Raw genomic sequence first — 26,289 nt, forward strand, 5'->3', positions numbered from 1 at the left:
CAGCTGATGCTGCTCTACGAAAGTGGGTGGCGATGGTGGACCAGAATCTCCCTCTCACTCCAGAAGGGCTTGATGCCATCCTACTCTGTGGGGCTCCTTCCAGGCACTGTACCTGCTGGAAACTTCTGCTCCTTCTTTCGATTTCCTGTAGGAATAATTGAACCACTTTATTTCCTTTCCTGATCGTCTATTTAAATACTGCATGGATCCAGGAGAGAGGTTTGTATCTCTGTGCTAGGGAATTCAGGGGTGGAGGGAATATAGTAAGCTCGTTGTTGGGGGAATACAGCAGTCTCTCTTTACCACTCTCTTCCCATAGAACATGGTTAGGCTCCACTCGGCTGAGCTATAGAAAAATTGTTGCTTTGTATGCACATGCACGTGGACACACACACAGACACAATTATTTATAATCCACTTAGGCTGTGAGATTTTACATGATCAGAATTGCCATGTCTAGGCTATGTGTCAGATTACTGGGACAAGACAAAAGGAGAGTTGTCACAGCTGCATATTATTTTGGATATGTACAGTATTTTTCGTATTAGCTGTGCCATGGGGAAGTGTTGTCTGATGCCTTTTGTAATTCGTTATCAAATTAATCTTCTCCAGACGGCTGCATACAACATTACACGTACAAAATCTAACCCCATGGTAAGTGCTTCACAATTCATGCGTGTAGCACGATGGAAATATAATTGGCTGACTTGAATGTCACCCATTACATTTCTGGTTCTAGAAAGGCTATACCAGGGTGGCGGGGGCATTAACATAACCAAAACAGCTGCTCTTCCCTTAAGTGGGTAAGTCTGGATTCTCCTATTTGGCTTTGGTGAGAGTAATCATTTTGAAATGGGCATATCCAGAACCCAAAATAGTGTGAGAGGAATCTATTTGTGGACTTTTCTTTTTCTAGCTAAATCCTGTGATCAAGAGTTTTAATGGAAGACTGCCAGAATTCTGCACATTTCATCTGAAAACTCTCCTGTCTCTTCCTCTTATTTTTAAATCATGAAACTAATGTAACTGTATTATCCAAAGTAGGAACATCGGAGGGGTAAAAGAGTCATTCAGCCATAATTTCCTCTTATTTAGGATAGATGTAAATACTCCGGGCAAGGCGGCTCCCAGCGACAGGTGGGGCAGAGCTGGGGAAATGCCTCCCAGCTGACATGGGTGTGGCCTGAGTACCTGGGGCGGGGGTGGGGCGGTGGGGGTAGGGGGTGGGGGGGTGGAACCCCTGCAAGAGATTGCAGGGTGTAGGGGGAGAGGGCCAGACACTTCACTGCTCCCTCAGCCTGGGCTCTGAGCCTCTGGCGTAGCAGCTCTGTGGTAACTTTCTGGGGCATCTCCTCTTGCAGGCCTCTAGCTCCTGCTGGCTCTGGGGACACTGTGCCCTCCCCTTGTCACTCCAACCCTATGAGGGGAACTGCTTCTGACTGTTACTCGCTCCTGGGTGACTCACCATTCCAGTTTTGCTCCTTTAGCCTTGCAAGGTAAAGTCTCTTCTGCGCCATCTATGGTGACTTGTGTTCCCCACGTGGACCTTGGTTAATAGAGGGGATTCCTAGGGGAAGGAAAGGACCATCCAGAAGAGAGATGAAGTGATTCCCATAAAGAACACAGATTTTGGTTCCTTTTTTTCTTTTTTTAAAGATTTTATTTATTTGAGAGAGAGAGAGAGAGAGAGAGAGAGAGAACAAGTAGGCAGAGCGGCAGGCAGAGGGAGAAGCAGACTCCCTGCTGAGCTGGGAGCCCAACTTGGGGCTCGATCCCAGGACCCCGAGATCACGACCTGAGCCGAAGGCAGATGTTTAACCGACTGAGCCACCCAGGCGCCCCCAGATTTTGGTTCTTGAGAGAAATTGATTTAGAGTCAATGCTTACATCTGTGTGTGTGTGGGGGGGCTATGTGGGGGTGTGTGGTAGTGTATAGCATATATATGTATGACCTATCTATGACATAGATAGGTCATATGTGACCTATATATATTTATCTAAAATGCTAAATAAAATGGCAGCTGCCTAACGTTCAGGAGATATCTTTTGGGTGCTGTTTTGTGTCAGCTTCTTTGCCCAGCACTGGGGCAAGGTTGGAGGGGAGGGGTCTACAAGTAGGAAAGAGATAGTTGTGGACCCCGGTAGCTGGGATGCTGCGTGATCGTGCACAGATGAAGGGATTTACGGAATTTAGGAAGAGCTGGCTGTGCAGCATATCCTCAGGGAGTGTATGTATTTGTATCTTTGTTTAATGATACTTCAGCTGCGGCAATCTTTTTTTTTTTTTTTTTTGAGAGAGAGAATGAGATAGAGAGCATGAGAGGGGGGAGGGTCAGAGGGAGAAGCAGACTCCCTGCCGAGCAGGGAGCCCGATGTGGGACTCGATCCCGGGACTCCAGGATCATGACCTGAGCCGAAGGCAGTCGCTTAACCAGCTGAGCCACCCAGGTGCCCCAGCTGCGGCGATCTTAAAGGGTTGTTCCTACCTCTCATCTTCAGACAGCATTTATAGCAGGGGAAGGAAGGAAGGAGACCATGTGCATCAGAAGAATGGAGGTGGCCCTGTTTGCAAGTGGCCCTTTCTGTTTGGGACTTGAAATGTTTGCAGATGCATTAGATTTTCAGAAGGTGTGTCCCCTGCTGGCCCTAAGCCCTCAGCTTTGTAAGCCGAGGAGTGGCTCTGGAGAGGCTAGGCCATTATCTGCCTCTCCTGCTGGTTTGTGTGGGAGACATTTCTCTCCCAAAAAGAAAACCTTGTCCTCTGAGAGGCATTCTGCCTGATTGGTAAGGAGTCCTGCTGGGCCATTTGTTCAAGGTTAGAAGTCTTACTTGCCACTTTTATGTTGGGAGAGCTTACCTTGCAAGCTAAAATTAGTCTCATTTGGGATCAAGCCCTTATGACCGGGGATGCAGCTTCCCCAGAAACATGGCTTCAAAAGGGCCTTCCTGGCATTTTTGGGATCCTAACTTAGGGCTCAGTGAGAAATGTAACAGTAACAGGCTCTTGGATACTAAAACCACTTTGTAGAATGTCACAGGTGGGTCATAATCCCCTACCTAATATTTCATGACTTTGTCCTTAAGACTGCCAAGAGAGTTCAAAATCCTCATATCCCCTCCATTCTTACTTTGTGTGCCTCGTCCCCCCCACCCCCTCAGCTGACCAGTCAAGTGCCCTTTCCTCAGGGGCTTGTCCACCCATGGACACTGCTGATGGTCAACCCCCGATAACTCCTCCCGCTACCACTCTGACACCAAACCTTCCAGCTCTCTTTTGTCCATTCCCATGGTTCCTTTTGTTTCCTCCCTGATTCTTCCATTTTTGCACACCTCTTAAGCATGGACATCTCCCAAGGTCCTTCTTCATCCTTCTTTACACAGAGAACTTCCCCTCCGTGTCCCTGGGCCTGCCTCTTTGGGGGCAAGTCCCAGGGCACTCCATAAGCCTAGTGATCCCCCTGAGGCTCAGTACTGCTTGGAAACCTGTCTCCCCCAAACTTGCCTTGTTTTGACATGGGATGTTCTCTCCTGCTCACCTGTGGAAATCCTGCCAAACTGGAAATAGAACTAGGCTCCTTGATGAAATCTTCTGTGTTCTCTCCAGGACAGACTGGACAGATGGCCATAGCTAATGCATTGTGTCTTCCTAGGCGCTGGGCAGTGGCCACCTGTGGCGAGAGAGCTCTCTTGCAGGAATGTGACATGGAGGGGTGGCGTGGCATGGAATAATCGCAAGAACGCTGCCTCTGTGTCTGTCTCCCCCACCAAACACGAGCTGAGGGGCAGGGATGGTTCTGTTTGTTCACTGTAGTGCCCCCCCTCCATGCAGCAGGCCCTCAGTAAAAGTGTGTAGGGTTGAAATAAAGGCAGGTGTGAGAGCACTTAGGAGAGAGAAATAATCAAGAGAGCAATTAGGAGAGAGAAATAAAACCTGTATTGCCAAACAGTAAAGAACACCCAATTGCCAATACCCCGGGGGGATTGTCTGGCGGGGGGGGGGCAGTTCTCAGCCTTAGCTCCTGGATGAGGCAGGAATGATGGGGGTTGGGGGGGGTTCTGACCATGTTGAGGTGGATTTATTTCCAGACTGCTTTAACCAGGTCCCATTTTGTAGGTGAAAAATCAAGGCCTGAGCATCCTGATAGTTATACCAGATAGCAGTGCTTTATGCTTTATGATCATTTCCTTCTTGATTCTTCTCACTCACGCTATGCCGAAAAAAAAATCCAAGGGGAAGTGGGTGATTTTCTCTCTCCCCTCCCCCCATATCTGGCCTCTCATTCTGCATGCTCAGGAACCCTATGTTGCCCCTTTTCTCCCCACATGTTTGGGCTGATCTAGCTTGGCAAATGGTTTCTGCCTCTTTCTCTACCATGCAGTCTCTTTGCTGCTAGGCCATGGGGCATATTAGAAGAAAGCTCTCTTTCCTAAATGTGGATGCACTCCTCATACTGGGGTGCTCAGCCTGGCTAGCCCACTGGCCTGGGTTTCTGCTCTCACTGAACCCCTTGGGCAGGAAGCCCTTGGGCAGTGAGCAGCCTGCACAGCTGTATGTGGGGCTTTGCATCAAACGGAGCCATCATGCAATCTGTTCCCATCGTACAGCTGGGAAACCTGCAAGCACATCAGCTCCTGTTAATGAGTTTACCCTCCCATTTGGTCTTCAGATAATTTCTTCATCTAAGTCGGTGTTTTCTGGTTGCAAATTTGTTTATTTTTAATTTTTTAATTTTATTTCCTATTTAAAAAAAATTTTTTTTTTTTTCCTGGGAGCACATTTGAGGAACACCAAAAGTCCTTGGCAGGTAGTAAGTAATTTTGGAGAAGGTGACATTTGAACATAGCTCCCTAGATTTTTGGTATGGTCTGCCCTGGCTCCGTTTTGCTGTCTTAATGCTTGGCTTTTTTTTTTTTTTTCTTTCTATAAACACACCATGTACAGATCTTATTTATCTTTATTATATTCACCTACTCTGTTTCCTAAGTTACCAGGATCTGCTGCTTCTTTACTGTTTGGCAATACGGGTTTTATTTCTCTCTCCTAATTGCTCTCTTGATTTACCAGTGTTTTCATAGTGGTTTTGAAAATTTTACTCCAAACGCTTAGAAATGTAATTAAAAATACAAACTGCTGAGTGGTAGCTAGAGGCTCTGGCATGAAGGTTGTGTAACAGCTGATGGCTGTCTGGGCCAGCTCTGCACTGTGGGTCCTTCTCCAAGTTCACCGGAGGGTCCTTAACTCCCTGGGTTCTAATGTTGGAGGCGACCTGCAACTGCCATCCCAAGAATAATGGCCAAATTCCAGCCAAAAGGCATTGACATTTTGCAGAATGAAAGGACACAAGCCTTAAAACAGTGAAATAAACAATCTAAAACTCTAAAATTTACGGCATCTGGAATCCTCTGGTTAATTGAATTATGACTTTAATGCCATTTTATTGTTTGAATTTAATTTATGTATCATTGTACTTAACACTTAAAACAGTACAAAATTCTCAGTTTATCCAGACATGAATTGGCCTTTATCTCTTGAAAGCAGGGCTTCTCAACCTTGGTACTTTTGATACTTTGGGCCAGATCATTTTTCTTGTGGAGGCTGTCCTGTGCATCATAGGATGCTTAGCAGCATCCCTGGCCTCTACGCACAAGGTGCTGGTAGTATCTGCCCTCTCCCCCAGCTGTGACAACAGGCAGTGGTCTGCAGAGGTTGCCAGATGGCTCCTGGGAGGCCACCATACCCCCAGTTGAGAAGCACTGGGTTTCCACTTTTCTCATACACCTTGAGTCACCTTTTAAAGATTTTATTTATTTATTTGAGAGAGAGAGAATGAGAGACAGAGAGCATGAGAGGGAAGAGGGCAGAGGGGGAAGCAGACCGCCCGCTGAGCAGGGAGCCCAATGCGGGACTCGATCCCGGGACTCCAGGATCATGACCTGAGCCGAAGGCAGTCGCTTAACCAACTGAGCCACCCAGGTGCCCGAGTGTCACCTTTTAGACTGAGTTCCTTCAACCCATCAGTTTTTAAATTTGACGTGTATTTCATATTAGACGATGGAAACATTCTCCTCTTTTGGGTTTTTCCAGTTGCTGGATTGCGTACAATGAGAATCTGTTCTGAAGAGCAATAACTGGTCTTCACGAGCTTTTGTGGCTTGCTCTCTTTGTGTGGTGTAGTAATGGTAACGTGCTGGGAAGCCTACGATCGCTGTTTCCTCTGACCATGTAAATAAGCCCCATATTGTTCTTTCATGTGCACGTGCACGGCTTGCTCAGGAGCTAGACGGGGTGTGGAAGGCCCCTTGGTGGTCCATCCAGTGGCTTCATCTGTGGGGTGGAGATATCTCGGGCACGTTGAATCTTGGCAGATTCAGCACTGTGCTGTACGTCTGGGTAATTGTGAATATTTAAGAGAATGCATACAAATAGCATCTTAAAGTCCTATGAAATCTGCTCCAGTGCAGCATTTTTATTAGCTCTCTTATTAGAAGAATATTGGCTTTTTGCAGGGCTGTATGGACTTCCCTGCACAGGTCATGAAGAGGAATACATTTCAGATCCTTAAGCACTTACGGGCCTATAATAAGCCTATGGTCTTCTGAGCTCTGAGCCGGGTCCGGTAGGACAGCAAGATGCACAGCGAAGGCATGTGACTGAAGATGGGGAGAGCAGGACTGCGGCACGTGTCGATGATGCGGCCTCGGTCACGTTGCTTCCCTGTCTGGACCCCCCAGTGCTTTTTCTGTTAAATAAAGATATTGGACTTGATAGACCACCTCTGAGGACTCTTCTAGCTTTAAGTAAAAATGTATGATTTTAATTAAAGTGATAATGAGCTTGGAGTTTTAAATTAAATTGAGTTGGAAAGGTGTCTTTTTCTGAGAGGAGGCATAGTGGTAGGATCTTAAACGTTATACTTAGTTCGTCAGTGAAACTCTCAGCCAATGGATATAATTAATGTTGCCACGGAGAGGTTGTGGACTGAGAATCACAGCTGCCTTGGTGTCGTCTTCGTTTGCAGCCTCTGAAGCGAACTTCCCTGGAAGATGTGTGTGCGTGTGTCTGGAAGCTGAGGGTGGGGGTGTTGGTATCTTACCCTCTCTGTGAATCTGGAGACCTGGGTGCGAGTTGTAGCTGTGCCGTGTGATTTTGGGCAAGCCACTCCATGTCTCAGGGCTCAGCTCTCACCTTACTGTGAGGAATTAAGCTTTGGTCCTGTGCAGACCAGGCATGCCCACAGCAGGTGCACGCTGCCTCTCCTTGGAAACGCCTGCTGGCAGCGTTCGTCTTTGGGTGGCATGTAGGAACTTGGCTAGTCAACGGTTTTCTACACTGGTATTAAACTTTCTCTCAATGGTAAGAGTGGCTCAATGAGCCTAAACTCTCTGTACGAGCAATGTGGTTTATGCTGAACACCTGCTTGCCTTCTGGGAATCCGGAATTTTGGTATGTGCTAGACAGAAGGTTCTTACGTGATGAGCCCCTGATAAAATCCCTGGGTGCTGACTCTCTAATGAGCTTCTCTGGTAGACAACACTTGGTACATGTTGTCACAACTTGTTGCTGGAAGAATTAAACACATGCTTCCTGGATTCTCTGGGAGAGGACTCTTGAAAGCTTATGCCTTGCCTTTTCTGTATTTCACTTCATGCACCTTTTCCCTTCCCCGATTTGGCTTTGTATCCTTTTGCTGTAATAAATCTCAGCCAGGGGCATTTTGATGCTGATTTCTGTGAGCCCTTCTGGTGAATCACCAGACCTGGAGGTGGTCTCGAGGACTTTTGACATGGATACACTGAGAATCTCTGAAAATCTATAAAGTCAAAATCTTGTTTTGTTTTATTTTTTTTTTCTGAGTAAAAATTATTTCAGTACCTTAGGCTTTTCCCCCCCCTTAACTTGGTAGTGAGACAAGGTCATGGTAGAGGACAGTGAGAGTGAACTGGCAGAAATCCCCTTGTTCTGTCGTCAAACCATAGCCTAGTTGGGCATTAGATGTGTGCTTTCGACTGTAAGAAAATAAACACAAGGGAGAGTCAGTGCAAAGTGAGACAGTAACTAGGCAGTATCATTTTATCCTTTATCCTGTTAGCTATACATTTTACCTATTGTGTGTCTTCATATGTTGTTGAATTGGATATAATTGGATTCTTAAGACTGAGGCTATTTATAATTTGAGGGGAGCTTATTGTTTGAAGAAATCCTCCTGTGAATTGATTCCTAATTTATCTCTGAAGTGAAGCCAATGTCAGTGGGGGGAGGAGCATGAGCCTTAGCATTGAGTGTTCTGATTGAAAGAGACGCACGTATGTTGTAGCTGTCAAGGGTGTTCCAGACACAAACAATAGAAAGCCCTCATATTAGTTTAAGCAAAATAAATGAGAACATACTATAGAATACACCTGGCAGGATCCATGGCCTCACGTGAAGTTGTCAGAATTCCGTTTGTCTCCTTTCTCCCTCCTTCCTTTTCTCTCCTCTCACCTTCCTTCCATGTCAGCTTCATTCTCAGGCCAGCTCTTCGATATGTGGTGGCCTTGCATTGTCACTGAAGGCAGGTTACCCCTCTTGAGATGGAAAAGAGCCCCCAAAAGAAGATTTCTTTTACCAGAAGAAAGAAGAAAGCAGAATGAACAAAAACAGCTGTCTAGTGTATGTGTCTGTGAGGATCCCAGGAAAGGGATGCCTAATATCCATGAAGTTGAGTGTTGTGGTCCAGCTGGTTGGTGGTAGCTGATGGACATCTCTGAGGACCATCTCTGAGTATGAAACCAGAATATGGCCTTACTTTCCTGATGGGCAGTAATTATATTAGAGACTTGATCTGGGCCAGGGACTGGGGATGTGATTGGGGTTAGAACACTAGTCCTACCTACAAAGGATGGTATATAGTATGAAGACCATCCCCCTTGTTGATGTGGGTGGGGAGTCTTCGTTAATGTAAGTGTTTTTCAAGTGTTGTTTTTAACCGAATCCTTGCAGTTAGATTTTGACAGAACCCTAATTCTTAACAGAGGTGAGAACGAAGTTGCTCTGACTGAGATGAGGTGGAATATCGGGTGAGAATCACTATGGGATCCCAACAGTGTAGGTACAGCTTAAACTTACAGTGTTCTGAGGAATAATTTTTGAAGAACTTTGTGCTGGATGGGCCAACCATGGCCTAGTTCAGCAATGTTTAATTCACTGTCCTGATGCCTAGTTATGAGTTATTTATGAGCACTGAGAGGAAATAAAGTTGATCCTATCAGGGAAGAATTATTGTCATAGGATCAAGAAAAACCATGACTCTTTACTTTTATTTTCTTTTGAGGACATCAGCACTGATTCATCTTTGATTTATAGTTCAATATCACTGGGAGATTGTCCCAGTTCATGTAAAACGCCGAAAATCATAGCTTTCTCTCTATAACATCCTGTAATAGCTCAGTTCAGGTCATTTTTATCAGTGTAACCAGCTGCTCTATGGGTCTTTGGCTTAGTGACATCATGGTGTCTCTATAATTTCACTTTGGAGGGTTGTAGCTTCCATATTTGTTCCTGTGACTGATCCCCAGGCTTCTCTTTTGAAGTTGTATTGATTGTACGATGGATCCGATGATGTCTTGTCTTTGCTGTTGTATATTCTCCTCCCTTTAGAATGCTCACAGGGCACGTGCTGTAGCTAATGCATTTGTTGACTTAGAAACGAGACTCAAAATTTCTTTCCTTTTATTCTTGTTTCTGCATTTTGGTAGGCTATAAAGACTCATGCTCAAGGTTAATGAAAGTTGGTGATACTTTACTGGAACATAATAGACCTTGGGAACCCCAGAGTACATCAGCTAACACAAACTTTCTAACAAAATGAATCATTTTGAGTAAATCATTTGTTGAGTAAATTACCTTATTCTATTACAAATCTTATTTGGGTCTAGTTTTATTATTTTAAGTGATGAGAATGCTAAGGTTATGCAATTAACTACCTCAGGTCTGATAGTAGTCTTTAAAAAAGAGAGCATAGAAGTTTTCAAACCCTAACAAATGAGGCAATGTAGTTGAGTAGAGACCTGACCTACTTAATCATCGCAAAATAAGTTTTCTGACCTTTGTACCTACCCAGGGAACGTCCAGGACAGTCGTGTCATTGAGAATATTTGCATTTGTTCCTCCTTTTGATTCTTCATTAGCATGAGGCCCAACTAGAAAGGAAACATTTTGTTGCAAATGGAGAAAGGTGCTATTGTGGGGACCTGAATTTTGGGTGAGCTCCAGCTATTTTATTTTGTGGATGTTGACAAATCGTAGATCTATTTGATTTTTTCCTGGAGAGTAGGCCCAGGTAGCCTAAAATGGCAGTCGCTTAGATCTCTGTCTGCACAAGCCCTTTTTGGCCAAATCCAGTTTAAGCCCACGATGGCAGGCAACAACATGATAACTGATTCACAGTGGCCACATCTGAAGTGGTTAGGCTTCTTTCTTTGGTTGTGGCACATGAACCTCTATCTCCACCTCGGAAGTACATGCCGGCACATACATAGAGTAAGAAAACCAAAGCATCCATAAGGATATGCAGTGAAATGAGGACATCCTTCCCACCTCCACTCCCAGTCCTTTCTGAGGTGATCATCATCCACAGGTTGCGTAACTTCCCTGACATTCTGTCTGCATATGTGTGTATTTATTTCTATACACACCTACACAAGCTTTAATAATCACTCTGTCCCCTGCCTTGCTTTAGTCACTCATTACATCTTGCATCACGACAAATCTTTTCAAGAATTTAACGGTATTGGGGCACCTGGGTGGCTCAGCCGTTAAGCGTCTTCCTTCGGCTCAGGTCGTGATCCCAGGGTCCTGGGATCGAGCCCCGCGTCGGGCTCCCTGCTCCGTGGGGAGCCTGCTTCTCCCTCTCCCACTCCCCCAGCTTGTGTTCCCTCTCTCGCTGTGTCTCTCTCTGTCAAATAAAATCTTAAAAAAAAAAAGAATTTAATGGTATCATTCCATAGTATGAATATACGATACCTTATTAAATCACTCCCTTATGAATGGATGTCTACGTGGTTAATGTTTCACTGTTCCACATCTGTAATAAACACTCTTGTATGTATTTTTTCTGCCCCTGTGCCAGTATATAGAGTATGTTTCTCAAAGTAGAACTGCTGGGTTCAATAGATGTGTGTCTTATATTTTGTTAAACATTTCCAAGTTTACCACTGAAGAGGTTTTCCCATTGGCACCGAATGAGAGGATTTGTATCCCCTCACTAACCCTCACCAACACTTGGCATTTAAAAAGTTCTTTTATTTTGCCATTCTGATAGGTGAAATAGAACTTACGTTTTCTTTTTCTTTTTTAAAAAGATTTATTTATTTATTTTAGAGGGAAGGAGGGGCAGGGGGAGAGAATCTTCAAGCAGGCTCCCGCTGAGCACAGAGCCTGACACAGGGCTCAATCTCACAACCCTGAGATCATGACCTAAGCTGAAACCAAGAGCTAGACACTCAACTGACTGAGCCACCCAGGTGCTCCTGAAGTTTTCTTTTATCGAATTTTGCCCTCTTGGCTGTTTTAGATTCTTTTTCTGAAATTGCTAGTTCATATCTTTTCTTATATTTTAGGCCCTTGGGTTCTTTTTTTTAAAAATGCTGATTTGTAATGGGGCGCCTGGGTGGCTCAGTCGGTTAAGCGTCTGCCTTCGGCTCAGGTCATGGTCCCAGGGTCCTGGGATCGAGCCCCGCATCGGGCTCCCTGCTCGGTGGGGAGCCTGCTTCTCCCTCTCCCTCTGCTGCTCCCCTGCTTGTGCTCTCTCTCTGTCAAATAAATAAATAAAATCTTAAAAAAAACTGATTTGTAAGTATTCTTTTTTAAAAAACTAAAGTATAATAGACATCCAGAAGAATGCACAGATCAAAATTTTAGTTTGATGAATTTTCACAAAATGAACATACATATGTAACCACCACTCATACTCACTCACCTTTTCACTTGAGAAGCCCTTCTCCTGTTGCCTCCCAGTCACTCCTCCCTTCTCCAGAGGTAAGCATATCCTGTAATTCTACCACCCTGCATTGCTTGGTCTGTTTTCAAATGTTATACAGACAGAATCATAAATAGATCATCTGTTCAGTGAATGCTTTGTTTTCCTTCCTTTCCCTTTATCATTATTTGTTGGGATTCACACATGTAATTATAAGTAGCTATAACTTATTTATTGTCACTGTTGTATGGAATTCCATTGGATGAAGATACCACCAATTTACCCATGCAACTGTTGAACATTTGGATTGTTTCCAGTTGTGACAGTTATAAAACATGTCTGAATTATGCTGCTCTGGATGGTTTTATAAGCGTCTTCTCATATCCATATGAATGCATTTCTTTGGGGTATATATCTAGGAGTGGAATGGCTGGGGCATAGAGTATGATAATTCTTTTACAGATATTGGCAACCAGTTTTCTAAAGCGTTTGTACCAACTTACACTTCCACTAGCAGTTTTTAAGAGTTCCAGTTGGAATATATGCACGCTAACATTTGAAATGGTCAGCCTTTTTTCTTGTATAGTGGTATCTCTTTGTGATTTTAATTTTATTTTCCCTGGTTGTCAGTGAAGTTGAGCATATTTTCATATGTTTCTTGGTCATTTGTGTATCATTTTCACAAGAAGCTTGTTACCTCTTTGCCCATTTTCCTTTTGGGTTGTTTCCCTCTTATTGATTTGGAAGACTTCTTTATATATTCTGGATACAGTCCACTGGTAGTTATTAGTATTGTAAATATCTTCTTCCTCTCCCTGGCTTGCTGTTTTGCTCTTTCAGTGGGGTCTTTTAATGTAGTTTAATTTACTGATCTTTCCCTTTATGATTTTTGCTTTTATGTCCTATTTAAGAAATCTTTTTCTTTCCCCAAGATTATGAAGATATTCTCCCATATTGTATTTCAGATATCTACTGGATTATTTTGTACTTATCATATATACCTACAGCTCATCCCCAGTTGTTTTTTTTTGTGTGCGTGTGTGTATGGTGTGAGGTAGAATCAATGTCCCAGTACCATTTATTGAAGACCTTTCTTTTCCCTAGTGTTCTTCAGGAGTGCCTTTGTTACAAACCAAGTGACCATCTGTGTGTGGATCTGATTTTGGTCTGTGGTCTTTTTGTTTATCCTTAGGCCAGTACTATTCTGTCTCAATTACTGAAACTTTGAAATAAATCTTGGCATCTGGTGGTGACTGTCTTCCAGGGTTTTTTGGTTGTTGTTTAGTATTATCTTAGCTACTCTTGACTCTTCACATTCCACTTAAACTCGAGAATAATCTTAATCTCCTACAAAAAACCTGCTAGAATTTTGGTTGCTAATATCAAGTCTTGTCACCCATGAACATTGTATATCCCTCCATATGTTTAGTCTTCTTTAATTTCTCTCAATAATGTTTTATTGTTTTTCTAGGTAAAGGTCTTACACATTTTTCATTTGTTTATTTCTAGGTATTTGATCTGTTCAAAATGGTATCTTGTTAAAATTGCATTTTCTCACTGTTGGTGGCTACTCAGGAAATAACTGGTACTTGGGTAATGACTTAGTGCCTGATAGCCTTACGTTTGCTGAATGCACATCTTTTTTTTTTTTTTTTTTAAAGATTTTATTTATTTATTTGAGAGAGAGAGAATGAGAGAGAGAGAACACATGAGAGGGGTTAGGGTCAGAGGACAAAGCAGACTCCCTGCCGAGCAGGGAGCCTGATGCGGGACTCGATCCCGGGACTCCAGGATCATGACCTGAGCCGAAGGCAGTCGCTTAACCAACTGAGCCACCCAGGCGCCCGCTGAATGCACATCTCAATTCTCTTTGGTTCCCTGGTTCTGTCTGCCAGTTTGCTGATACCTCACTATTCAAAAATCAGGGCTTTATAGAGACCTGGGGGCCAGAAAGGAGCAGCATGCGGCTCTGAGTATCTTTCCTCAGGGTGCTTTACCTCTGATCTTGAGAGTCTACCTCGGTGATCATCTTGCTTCCTTGTGAGCGAGGGAATACTGCCTGGTTGACTGTGCAGCCTCTGCTCTTCTCGTTGAAAATGCCATTGGTTTTCCAGCTGCCTGATTCTTATGCTTGTGGCTGTCTGAGCACTTCTTTGGTTTCACCTTCCTTGCTCTCTGGTGTGTGGATTCTGAGGAAGGGGTTCCGGAGTGGATGCTGCTTCCCCCAAACCTGTCATGCCTTGAAGGGCTAATTGTTTGGGCTCTTGATGGTAGTAGCATCAAACTGTGGAACATTCTGAGCTCCTGCTAACATGTGATGCAGGTGTGTTAGCAGCTCTCAACATCTTCCTCAGTGTAAAGTAAATTTTAATGTATTTGTAAACTTTCTTTATAGTTGGGGGTTTGAGGTTGACCATTTGCTCCTTTCTTTGAGCATGATATTCTTTCACTAGTGGCCCATGCTTCTCATTGCTTTGGTGGGTTTTATGGAGGAGAGCGGTAGGAAGGGAGGGGAGAAAAGGTCTTTACTCCTCCATGTTTGGCTTTTATTCTCCAAGTAATAATGCTGATGGTCTTCTAGTGAGTTTGATTCAGCTCCACTGAGTAAGTATTTATCCAGCACCATTTCTTTAAGCCAAGTCTTTGAAGTCTTAGTCATTGTATTCCTTTTCTTCATGATGTGTTCCGCTTTTTAAAAAGTTCCTTTTGCAACTCTTTAAGCCAGCGAGGTCCGTTGTGTGGTATGGTGTCAGCGGGGTCAGATGAAGGGCTGTCTTAGTGATCTGACAAAGGATGGCCGTAGGTGGCAACATTCACACCATTGCCAGCTCTCATTACCCAGAGCATTAGCTTCTGATTCTGGCATGAATTATTCATTGCATGTTAAATAAAAACCAGATACTACTATTAGGTTTAGAGATTGCTCAAGCATTTATTCCTCAATAAGAAATTATTGAGCACCAACTATGTGCTAGTGCTTTCACAGGCCCTGGGGTTAGAGAGTTGAATACAATGTAACCCCTGACTTAAGGTTTTCATAAGCTGGTTGGGGAAGACAAGGATCATTTCTGGGTGGTACAAGGTGAGAGCAGTAGGGATGGGGGTGTGGGGTGGCACAGGAGAGGTGCTGAGCCAAGTTAGAAAGAATGGGCTGAGAGTGAGCATTCAGGCTTATAATTCCCAGCAATCACACTCAGAACAGAAGGCTAGAGAAGACAAACTGTGAGGGTTCTGTGTTATAAAAATTTGCCCCATCTCTGTTTTCTATTAAATGAATGCTTTATTTACTAGACAAAAATAGTGTTCTGTGATTAAGGGATAGTTAGGGCTTTCAGAGGCATATTTCATCACATCGTTGAGCAAGTAACCGTGGTATCCCCAGCTCAACACAATTGTATGTGGCATGTAGTAGATGCTCAATAAACATTTGTTGAGTGAAAGAATGATTGGTGAGCTCAGGCTGCTCATGTTGGTCTGGACAGGGTGGGTTGCTAGGACAGGAGCTGAGTGTAGTCTGAGGATGCCCAGCCACACCTGTTGCCCACAGGCAATAGACTACTTTCCTGAGAGCTGTGCTGGCATCACAGGGAACCATATAGCACAGGGAGGAGTAAAATTTCATGTGATGAAAAATATGTAATTGACATTAAGCAAGAACCATGCTCTTACTATTTATTCTGGCCAGTGAGACTCTTTAGAGTCAATGTGCCAACGAGTGAGGGGAAATCGTTTACTTGACTGAAGATAGTCTATAAACATTCATAAAAGTTGGGTAGCCAGGGCTGGGGTCTTGGCAAGGGTTTGCTTCCTTGTAGGCTGGCAGAGCCCTGGAGGGTGGGTGGGCAACGTCTACAGCCTCCCTGGGACTAACTAATGGTTCTTGGCTCTGCAGAAACTCTCCAAGAATGATACAGGCTTTGAGCACCTGGCCCGTGGTACAGATAATTGCAATTTGCCGAGAGCCAGGCCTTACAGTAGGAAACATTGGAGGCTACCGTCCACGCAGCACAATGAGTGTCCGGCAGCATTTTGCTGAGAACTGCAGATACGGAGATGAAGCTACTGTCCTTTCCCTTACGCTGCTCATGGGCTGCATCTAAAGTCCCAAACTGAAGCTTACTGGGCCAGCTAGAGACCAGAGGTGGCCAGCAGGTGAGGGAGGCCAGCTGGGCCCGATGCGGCAGGGGAGACAGGTGGCCAACGGTGCGTGCTCCAACCAGATGCAGCATGGGCACTGCTGGAGAAGGGAACAGCTCCATGCCAGCAAGTCTCGGGTTTTCCAGATCCATCAAACAGTCGGGTGTACCTCTTTGTTTTAATCTGTGAAGTCTCGTGATTTAAAAATAGTGGTAGCCGGGCGCCTGGGTGGCTCAGTTGATTAAGCGACTGCCTTCGGCTCAGGTCATGGTCCTGGAGTCCCCAGATCGAGTCCCGCATCAGGCTCCCTGCTCAGCGGAGAGTCTGCTTCTCCCTCTGACCCTCCCCCCTCTCATGCTCTCTCTCTCTATCTCATTCTCTCTCTCAGATAAATAAATAAAATCTTAAAAAAAAAATAGTGGTAGCCAATTCTGATATTAGAATAGTACTGTGTAGGTCAAACAACAACTTTGAAATTTTATCCTCAGGGGCCCTTTTGCAAATTCTGGTCTAGACCAATAAAATGCAAAGTCAAGGCACTATGCTGTAGCAGAGGATGAGGAGTCTAATGGGTGAAGCCATTTTGATTTGTTTTTCACACTGCTTCTCCCTCTTTTCCTGCAGTGGTGACTGAATTCAGCATCCTTTCACAGATTATTGAAGTATAATTTGTTTGAGTTGGGGAGAGTCTGGAAGTTACCAGACGTTCTGTGGAAGTGAGTTGAACATAAACCAATTAATTTTGACCCCTCTTAGCTCCACCTCTTCTGTCTAGGCTGCCATAAACGTGATGAAGGTGGTGATGGAAAGTCTTCTCAAGTTAGGTCAGTTACCCGGCTGTGGGCGAGGCGGTTGCCAGGCGCCTGACTGACAGAGGTGGTCTAATTAAAAGTGGGGTTGATTTATTAACGGAGCTTTACTGGCCACATAATTTAGCAACTCGGAGGTGTTACAGGGCCTGGGGTATTGCTAAAGAGTGCTAAGGCTCAAGATAATTATTGCCTTACTTAGGAGAGAATGACAGATGGGACCTCATTGTTGCTGTAAATCTCTCCTGCAGTTGAAATGGCATTCTTTGTTTGACGTTGTTGAAGGCTCTCGGTCGCCTTGCTGGCACTCTCCCTCTCTGTGCATTTTCCAAGGCCCTTCGAACCTCCCCAACCCTCCCTCAAAGCTTGCTGCTTATTCAGCTTCGTGATTTGCATTCGGCTTTGTCCTGACAATGGGTTGCCTGGGTCCACTCCATCTTCCAGCTGTCTTTCTGTTTGAATTTGAGTTTCCAGCTGATGGGCTTTCTGGCCTGAGTGTGACTTAGTTAAAGAAGGTCTGGTCTTAAACCAGACCCGTATAAATATTTATTTAAGACTTGTGTGTGTGCTTCTGGGAGTGTAGCTGTTATTACTCCCTTGACCCATAAATGAAAGTAGAGTGTAGGACAAGCAAAAACCTGGGAGGCGGGAGGGCCCTTACGCAGAGAGGGACATTTTGCTTATGTGCTACACCCTGGCTTGCCTGGCCCTCCTGTGTGCTTCTGTGGCATTAGCGACCCGCTTGTATAGGTGATCTGGCTCAGAGACGTGGATTTCAGAAACTGAGCCATAATAAAGATGTGGATGTTAGGGCGCCTGGGTGGCTCAGATGGTTAAGCATCTGCCTTCGGCTCAGGTCATGATCCCAGGGTCCTGGGATCGAGTCCCGCATCAGGCTCCCTGCTAGGCGGGGAGCCTGCTTCTCCCTCTGCCTCTGCCTCTCTCTCTCTGTGTCTCTCTGATGCTCATGAATAAATAAATAAAACATTAAAAAAAAAAAAAAGATGTGGATGTTAGTATGTGCTCCCGTTAGCCAGAAACACTGCAGCCTATTCCCCGATGTGCGGCATAAATCTGATTTCTGCTCTTCTGTTTGAGATCTTTGGCTATGTTGTTAGGAGTTGGCTAATTTTTTTCCCCCCCAAATAGAATGGATTTCTTTTTTCTGGTTTGAATGATCATGTATGGTGGTTGTAGAAAATGTGGAAAATACAAAAAACAAAAAAACCCAAAAACCAGAAAGGAAAGAAATCCACTCAAATATCCCCACCCACCACAGATTGACTACTATTATCATTTGAGTTGCTTTTATTTTTTCTTCTAGTTGTTTACAATGCATTTTAAAAACGTGGTTGTACTGTAAAGCTAGTTATATCACGTTTTATCTTGAATCTTGCCCTTTTCTACATCATTTTTTTTGCTCAAGCAGCAAGGAAATCTATTATGTCACATAACTTTCCTCTTGCTCCTTTTTGCTTCAGGCAAAATGGCTTCACACATACCAGACGTTCCACCTCAGGGCCTTTGCACTGACCATTCCCATGATCTGGAAGGTTCTTCCTCCAGGTGACTGCATGGCTCACTCCCTCACCTCCTCCAAGTCTTTGCTCACATGTCACCTACTCAGTGAAACCTCCGCTGACCTCCCCATTAAGTGTGCACCTGTGCTAGCCAGAATGCCTTCTGACCTAGTCCCGTCCTTTTCCATGGCACCCAGTGCTGATGGCGCTAATCATACCACCTGTGTTTATTATCACTATCATTATTCTAACTCATGAGCTCACATAAGCATTGACTAAACGTACCTTTGGTCAACACTTTGAAATATCTTACATATAGCTTATTTTTTTAATGGACTGGACTTTAATCATCACCCTACTGCTGGACATGTAAATGGCATCCAGTGTTTTGCTATTATAAATTACATAAACCTACGGTGAATCTTTTGTGTATAAAGTGTTTTTCCATTTCTTAAGCACTGAAAGAAGATTTTTGGGACATGGGGTTACTGGACAAGGTAAATTGTATTAAGACTCATGGCTGCAAGTGATATGAACTCAACTCAAACTGGCTTGAGCAAATTAAAGGAAATTCTTGGTTGATGTATTTGAAAACAACAGGGGTAGACTGCAGGTAGGGCTGATTCCAGAGGTTCAGTCCATGTTATCAGGGATCTGATTTGTGTCTCTTATCCTTCATCCATACTTTCCTCTGTTGGCTTCCTTGTGAGGCAGCTTCTCCCCATTTAAGGCAAAATTGTATTTTGTAGCTCCTGTTTTCATGCTACCAACTGTACAGTCCCCTCTTAGAAAGACATCCCCTTCCCAGTATTTTTAGCAAAAACTCAGGACAGGTTCTCGCTGGCTCACATTGAATTGTGGCACCCTTTAATCTTTAACTCTGGCTGTAGGACAAGGATATAGGAGAGTGGGGGTGATAATGTCATCCCACCCAAACCACAACCTCTGAGGGCAGGGGAGGTAGCTCTCCCCAGAGGAGACTCAGGGTGCTCTTGTCTAAATGGGGGATGGATGCCGGGAAGGCCCCAAAACTGCAGATCTTCATTTTACTTAGGAACATTTTAGGGACTCTGTGCCCTAGTAGGGAAGGAAAAAAGCACAGAAAATGAAGGCGCCCAGTCCCCTAGCCGAAGCATGCATTTTTGGGTGTGTGAGGCCAGCCTCATCAGATGGCAATCTGCTGCCACTCTCACCATGGAAAGGGAGAGGGCCATGAGGAGGGGAAACCCCTGGCCCCAGCTCCCTGGGGAATGAGGCTCCGATGGCCTGTAATTGCATGCCTCGTGGGCTCTTGGTGGCCACTGGCTGCCGGAGTACGTGTTTAAAATACGAGTGGTAGAGACAGGTTCTAAATGGGAGGAGCAGGAGAGTTCTTGAAAATGTCCCTGGCTGTGCTCTCCGGATGAATTTGGAGGCTTCTAACCATTGGGCACTCCATTCCAGAGGAGCAGTGGCATTTGTCATACAGGCCCCGCACCGCCAGCTGACAGCCGCAGTGGCTTCATTTCCTGCAGCTCTGTGGCCCTGGCCTTGACCCAGAGCAGTCTTGGCAAGAGAGCTCGGCTTCACGGCTGCCCCTCTGCCCGTCTCCGTGTACCTTGCTGGCTGGCAGCATAATTCTGAGGTCGAAAGGGTCCTTATCTGTCATCCAGTGTGGGATGTGCACCTGCCTTAAAGGCACTGCTAGACTTTTGTTGGATCTCTGGTGGCTTTCAGCTCCCCTCAGCCAAGTACGTCCGTGGCTCCGGGAGTACCTGCCTTGTAATCCCTCCCTTGGGTCATCCTGGCCCAGGCCTGTGTTCTCCAAATGGAAACTGCTCGCAGTGAGAAGCTGTCTGAGCCAAGGCCTCGTCAAGGGCCCTTCAGTGTACCCTGGACTCCCCATGCAATTTTTGGCATTTTCTCCCTTCCCATCTTATCAAGGAGATTGGATAGAGGCAATTTTTAAGTAAATGATACATGTTAGTCCTTCCCTTCTGTGAAGGACTCTGGGTTAACCTGGAGCCCTCTTGGTGCCTGGGGGGATAGAACAATACTAATATTCCACTTGTGCTCTAAGCTGTTGATCCACTGGGCAGGCTGGAATCACTCACACAAGCAGAACTTTCTGTATAATTCTGAGAGGGTTTGAAATTATGGACACTGACTCCATTTGAGTCAGGGAAATCCACCACCAATGGCCATCTCCTTTGTTGGATTCCAGAGTCTCTAAGATAAAGTTTCTTGTGTTTCTCCATATCATCAACTGGGTGTACACCTCTCTGAAATCTCTAGTCCACTGTGCAACTGTCTGGTATTACCAAATAACTGAGTCAAGCTATTTTATTTTATTTTATTTTTTTATTTTTTGATTAAAGCTTTTTAAAGAAACGGTTTACGTCTTGGAAAGCAGGTGGCCTTCTGGGTTGGCGGGTGGAACGCTTGCTCCGTTGTGCTCTCCCTTCCATGGTGCCCGGGCCGGACAGGCTGGGGAGACACAGTGCCAGAACTCTGGCGCAGGCTGCTCTTCCTTACCTGCTGTATGTAGTGAGGGTCTGTGCAGGATGTTAGTAGGAGTTACAAAGTTTCCACTGCTGATAAAGAAGGAACCCACAAAAGGCACACAGCTAAGATACTGTAAAAACAGGCTGTAATGTAAAACAAAAACAACAACAAAACAAAACAAACCCAATATTTGTTTCTATAAAATTTTATGAAGCTTATGTAACAAGTTACTGAGTCCTGAGTGCAAAGTCAGGCCCAGCATCCTCTAGTTTATCTTGGTGCTCAGGGCAACCCCTCAGAGGACCTCCTGCCTTTTTTTGCCCATGGCTGCGTGGCCTGTGAGTTGAGTTCTTTGGGAAGATCCAGGGCCCCTTTGCACCACCACCGCTGTGGTGCCCATGAAAGCTCCAGCCCGTCACCGCATACAGCTGGCTCTGCCCTTCTCCCTCCCCGTGCCCATAAGAGCGACAGCAGGGATAACTGGGACAGCTTTTTGTAAGAACCAGAGATGGTCAGGAGTTTAATGAGTTGCATTTGCCTTACACAGCCTGCGGTCTGGAATGTGGCTGGCTCCCAGGAAACGTTAAGAAGCTAGTGGCTCCCTTGCCCGAGAGTTGTGTTTACCCCGTGCTTGTCTCTCTGCTCCTCAGTGTGTACAGCAGGCGATGGCCAACTCCACTTCCGTGTTCACAGGTGTCACTTCTCACAACATTGATTGACCAACTAGACTCTTGGTCTCAATTCCTTTTTCACAGAAAATGAAATATGCTTGGTTCACATTGAGTCACATGACCCCATTACGGCTGGGGGCAGGGGTACAAAGCACAACATGGCTGTCCAGGGCCCATTCGTGGATGTTAATGGATAGGACAGAGAGTGGGTTCCAGGGAAGGGACATGGGGTGAGCCGAGTGGGGGGTCCAAATGGGTATTGCTCTCTATGCCCCACACCCACACCTCACTTACTCCATGAGTCAGTTGTTGGTCATACCTGTGCCTGGGACAGTCCACTTCAAAGCTTTGCTGACCAATTGGGAAGGGTTTCATTCTTTGTTGGAGGGTGAACACATGCTTGATAATATGGCTTTTGTTTGGAGATCTGCCTTTATTAAGTCAAGCCAAGAACAGTCTTTGAAGCTGGACATTGCTTTGGCACAGAACAGATCACAGAATTAGGCAAATGCACTGCTCAGTTAACTGCCCCCCCCCCCAAAGGTAGATAGATTTTTGAATATGGAGAAACATTTTAATTATAACTGTTCAATCTATATTTGTAGACATCTCTTGGTTAAGATCATTTGCTGTTGTTTTTTCTAAAGAGTTTCCTCGAGGCCTACACTGGATTTTCAGCTCTGATGGGCAAGAGATTTCTCTCAACTGTGTTAGCAATGGCGTGTGCGTGTAGATACCACCACTAATTACCTTATGATGGGAACAGCGTGGATGGTTGCACTTTTGCTCTGATAGTTTCATGTGATTCCCAGCTCTCTGTTCCCCATTGCTAAATTCTTAAAGTCTTAGCAGCCGTGTGATTGATAAGTGCTTGGGCATTTTCATTCTGAAGCCGGCCCTGTGGTGCTTGAGGACGTTGCCGGTGGAGTCTGCAACCTTTTCACTTCACTCTTTACCTGTTTTAGTTTGTAGGTGTTACAAGTACAGTTAATTTTTAACTTAATTCTCTGGGAACTTTTCCAGGGATGTTTAAAAGGCCCTGTCGACTATACTAATATACTCAGAAATGAGAGAAAATATCCATGAGGTCTTAAAATATTCTGAATAATATTTTCTTTCTTTTTAGCTGTCTCCGTTATGAGGTACAGCGCCTCTGCTTTTGGGTTTGCAGTAAGTAATCTGAAATGCACTTTTATGAAGTTTTGCACGTTTTTCCTGAGCTCACGAATCTTGCCCTGGGCTCGCCGTTCAGAGGGTGGTTAGCAGATGAGAGCTTAGCATGACAAACAAAGCTTTTATGGCAATAGCTTCCATAACAGAATTACAATTTCATGGAAGTAAACAGCGATGATGCCGTACAGGTCTCCAGAACAGATTAGGGGGACCTCATTTTCCACCCCTGGTTGAGAAGATATTTGAGGGGTTTCAGCCTGGTTTTCTCCCTGAAGGTTGTAGGTGTGAAAGTGGGCACACACTGGAGTGAAGACGCATTTGCTGGTGCAGGCAGAGGTGTTGGGGGTTAGGATTGGGGCTGCCGGAACTAGACCGGTCAGTCTCCGGTCCCATTAGGGGTAACCTGACTCCCAGACCTACTTTCTGATGGGAATTGGTCTGAGAAAACAGGTCTCAGATGTTTTACAGCCTAGGCATGTTGAAAGCTTGGGTGAAGTCTCCCCACATTCCTTCAAGAGAGTGCTAGTGCTTGTAGTTTTCTAGATCGAAAATGCGATGGGTGCAGTGACTCATCTGGAGAGGTCCAGCATCCTCCTCTGTAGCTTCAGGGTTTCCTGTACCTGAGGGCGTGTGTTCCTGTTCCCAACCCCCCTTCTTCCCTTTGCTGTGAGAACTTAATGTTTTGCAGGTTGTAGATTGTTTTCAGAATCCTTTGAAAAAGGTATGGACAGTCTCTCCAGAAAAATGGGTGCATGCGCACGTGCATGCACACCCCCCCCCACCCCCCCGCCACACACACCTCTCTTTTCTCCCCTTTCTTCTGTCTCTGTCCCTCACACATTCGCTCATTCATTCAAACAAGAGCATTGAGTTTTGTATACAATTTTGAAGTGTTAGCAGAGTTCCTAGAGCCCTTGGGTGGCCCACTCTAACCCCTGAACCTCAGGTAGAACCATCCCACTGGGAGGCAGACACATAGAATCCTTATCCTGAGTCTTTTACCTGGGATGTAGGGGGAAATGCTGCAGTGATTTTGCCTGCTGGGAGATAGGTGTGAGAACAGTGTAAGTCCCCCCATATCTCCAGAGTGCTAGGAGCCAGGGCCCAGGGAGCAGAGCCCACTGCACCACAGAGTGTGCTTTGTCAGGCTGTGGGAGCAGCGCGAGGTGAGGAGGAGCTGTGGTCCTTCCACCGGGCTGGCATGTCCAGTGGCCTCGGCTCCAGATTCCCAGCACCCACCATGAGGATGAGGAGGAGCGTCTGAAGTCACTGGCTCTGATTCCAAGCCTCTGTGTCGTGTGTCTTCACAGTCATGCCTTAACTCTGGAAAACACTAATGCCGTGTCTCCTTCTCCTAGTTTGACGCCATCCTCGACGTCCTGTCCTCGGCGATTGTCCTTTGGCGTTACAGCAATGCTGCTGCTGTACACTCTGCCCACCGGGAGTACATGTAAGTGGATCTTTCTCTTCCTCCAGGCTGCGGCACCCTTGCAAAGGAAGGCCACATCACTAGGCTGTCAGCGTAGCTCTCCTTGCAGCTTTGGTCCCAGGGACGAGAATGAGGACCCAGATCGCCTTCGAGAGGGCCTGCGGTGATACCGGCCATAGGACAGGCCCCTTTTGGGATGGTCGGAGAGATGGGGTACCCTTTTATAATTTGCCCTGTTCTCTGCTTTGAGTCGGGAGGGAATGTTTGTGTGTTCATTTGTCTGGCTCTCCTTCTGTCCATCTGTCCATTGATCTGTCCGTGTTTCAGTTCATCCATCCTTCCATCCTCGTTCTTTTTGTGTTTGTGGAATCTTTGTTCTCTTGAGTTCTCATGCTTTAAGATGAGTTTTCCACTGTAATTTCTGGAAGACACCTTGAGGGTATTCTAAATTACCCTGCTTGTCTTCCATTCCTCTCTGTATTAGAGGACACGGCTTGTCCCAGTCTCTACGTCCTCTGAGTGATGATCTTGTCTTTGAGGAACTTGAGTTTGTGACCATAAAACATGGCTTTCCCAACTTCCATCTTCTTTATTCCATTTGTAATCTCCAGGCTGATAATAGCTCAGGTCCCAGAGTCCGATTTCTTGGCTTTGAATCTTAGCTCTACCACTTGCTAGGTCTGTGACTGTAGGAAGCTGCTAAGTGCTCTATGCCGTGTTTCCTCATCTGGAAAAGCAGGAAAACAACACCTCCTTCAGAGGGTTATTATATATGCACAATATGTAATATAGTATATATGTTATGTATATTAGAACAATATATACACACATAACTTAGAGCAGTGTTTGGCATGTAGTTCAGGAAACCTTAGCTGCCATCATTATTAATTATTAAGGAATTATTAAGGGGGCTCCCCTGAGACTGAGCCACCACTAGTCCTTAAGGGAAGAGTTTGATCCCACCTCTGTGGCTTTTGGACAGTTGAATACAAATGAGTAAATGCTCCCCTGCTGTGTTTCTGGCGGTGCCCAGACAGAACGTAGTCTCGATGGGAATGCCATGTCATACTTAAAATGTATAAGTGTTGAAATACAAATGTTAGGTGCTAGGGGACTCAGATAATAATAGATCTGGGGTTGCACGTGCCAAATGGAAAGCTTTTGAAAGATAATGCTGTAACTGATTCACGAATGGGAACAAATTTTATTTCACTGTTGGGCTTTAGGTAGAGCACAGAAACTTCTTTGAAGTGTTAGGTATTTATTTTAATGTGCATTAGCTCTTTTAACACATATGAAGGGTCAAATCTGTGATATCACAGATGATATTGTTTAGGATAAGGTTAATTGTTTTAAAAGTGAGTCAATTGATGGTTGAAAAAAGTTAAGAAAACAATTATAGTAAGTTGATTTTGTAAAATTTCAAATGATGGTATCATAATGATCGAAGTTGAATTAATACTAGTCTAGCCAAGGGAATAGCTAATACAAAAACCCAAGTTGTTGCTGGCTAATTATTTGAGGAATACAGTGAGAACAACCTAGAGATAGGTTGTCCTTTTCCTGTCAGGAGAACATAAATTCTTTGGTTCTGTAGTTGCACTCTCCAGTACGGTAGCCACTGGTGGCTATTTTAGCACTTACGTGTAGCTGGTCCAAACTAAGAGGTGTTGTAAGTGTAAAATAGTACATTCCATAAACTTAGTAAAAAAAAAAAAGACTAGAGATTTTATTAATAATTTTAAAGATACTGATTACACGTTGACAAAAGAATATTTTGGATATGGGGTGCCTGGCTGGCTTAGTTGGTATAGCATGCGACTCTTTGTCCCAGACTCATGAGTCCAAGCCCCATGTTGGGTGTAGAGATTACTTAAAAATAAAACCTTAAAAAAATATTTTGGATATATTGGATTAACCTATTATGATTAATTTTACTTCTGTTTCCTTTTTCTAATGTGGCTTTTAGATATTTAAAATTACATATGTGGCTTATATTATAATTCTTTTGGGCCTTGCCCTCAAAAGACAAAGCTCTTCCTTCTGACTTTTCGTATTTTCGAATTACTAATCCAGAATTTGATTTGCAATTCCAGAAGGAATTGAGTT

At 44.8% G+C, this 26,289-nt stretch overlaps 1 protein-coding gene across 1 annotated transcript in view; it reads left to right on the forward strand.

Annotated features, from left to right (window-relative positions):
• The window catches only part of TMEM163 (transmembrane protein 163), a 226,354-nt gene that overhangs the window by 111,460 nt on the left and 88,605 nt on the right, over nt 1-26,289 (forward strand). The window contains exons 3-4 of the mRNA XM_035008154.1: nt 22,705-22,748; nt 24,110-24,201. Coding sequence (XP_034864045.1) covers nt 22,705-22,748; nt 24,110-24,201 — 136 coding nt within the window. The remainder of the gene's footprint in view (nt 1-22,704; nt 22,749-24,109; nt 24,202-26,289) is intronic.

The sequence above is a fragment of the Mirounga leonina genome, unplaced genomic scaffold (assembly GCF_011800145.1).
Source record: "Mirounga leonina isolate KUSES-001 unplaced genomic scaffold, KU_Mleo_1.0 Mir_151, whole genome shotgun sequence".
NCBI lineage: Eukaryota > Metazoa > Chordata > Mammalia > Carnivora > Phocidae > Mirounga > Mirounga leonina.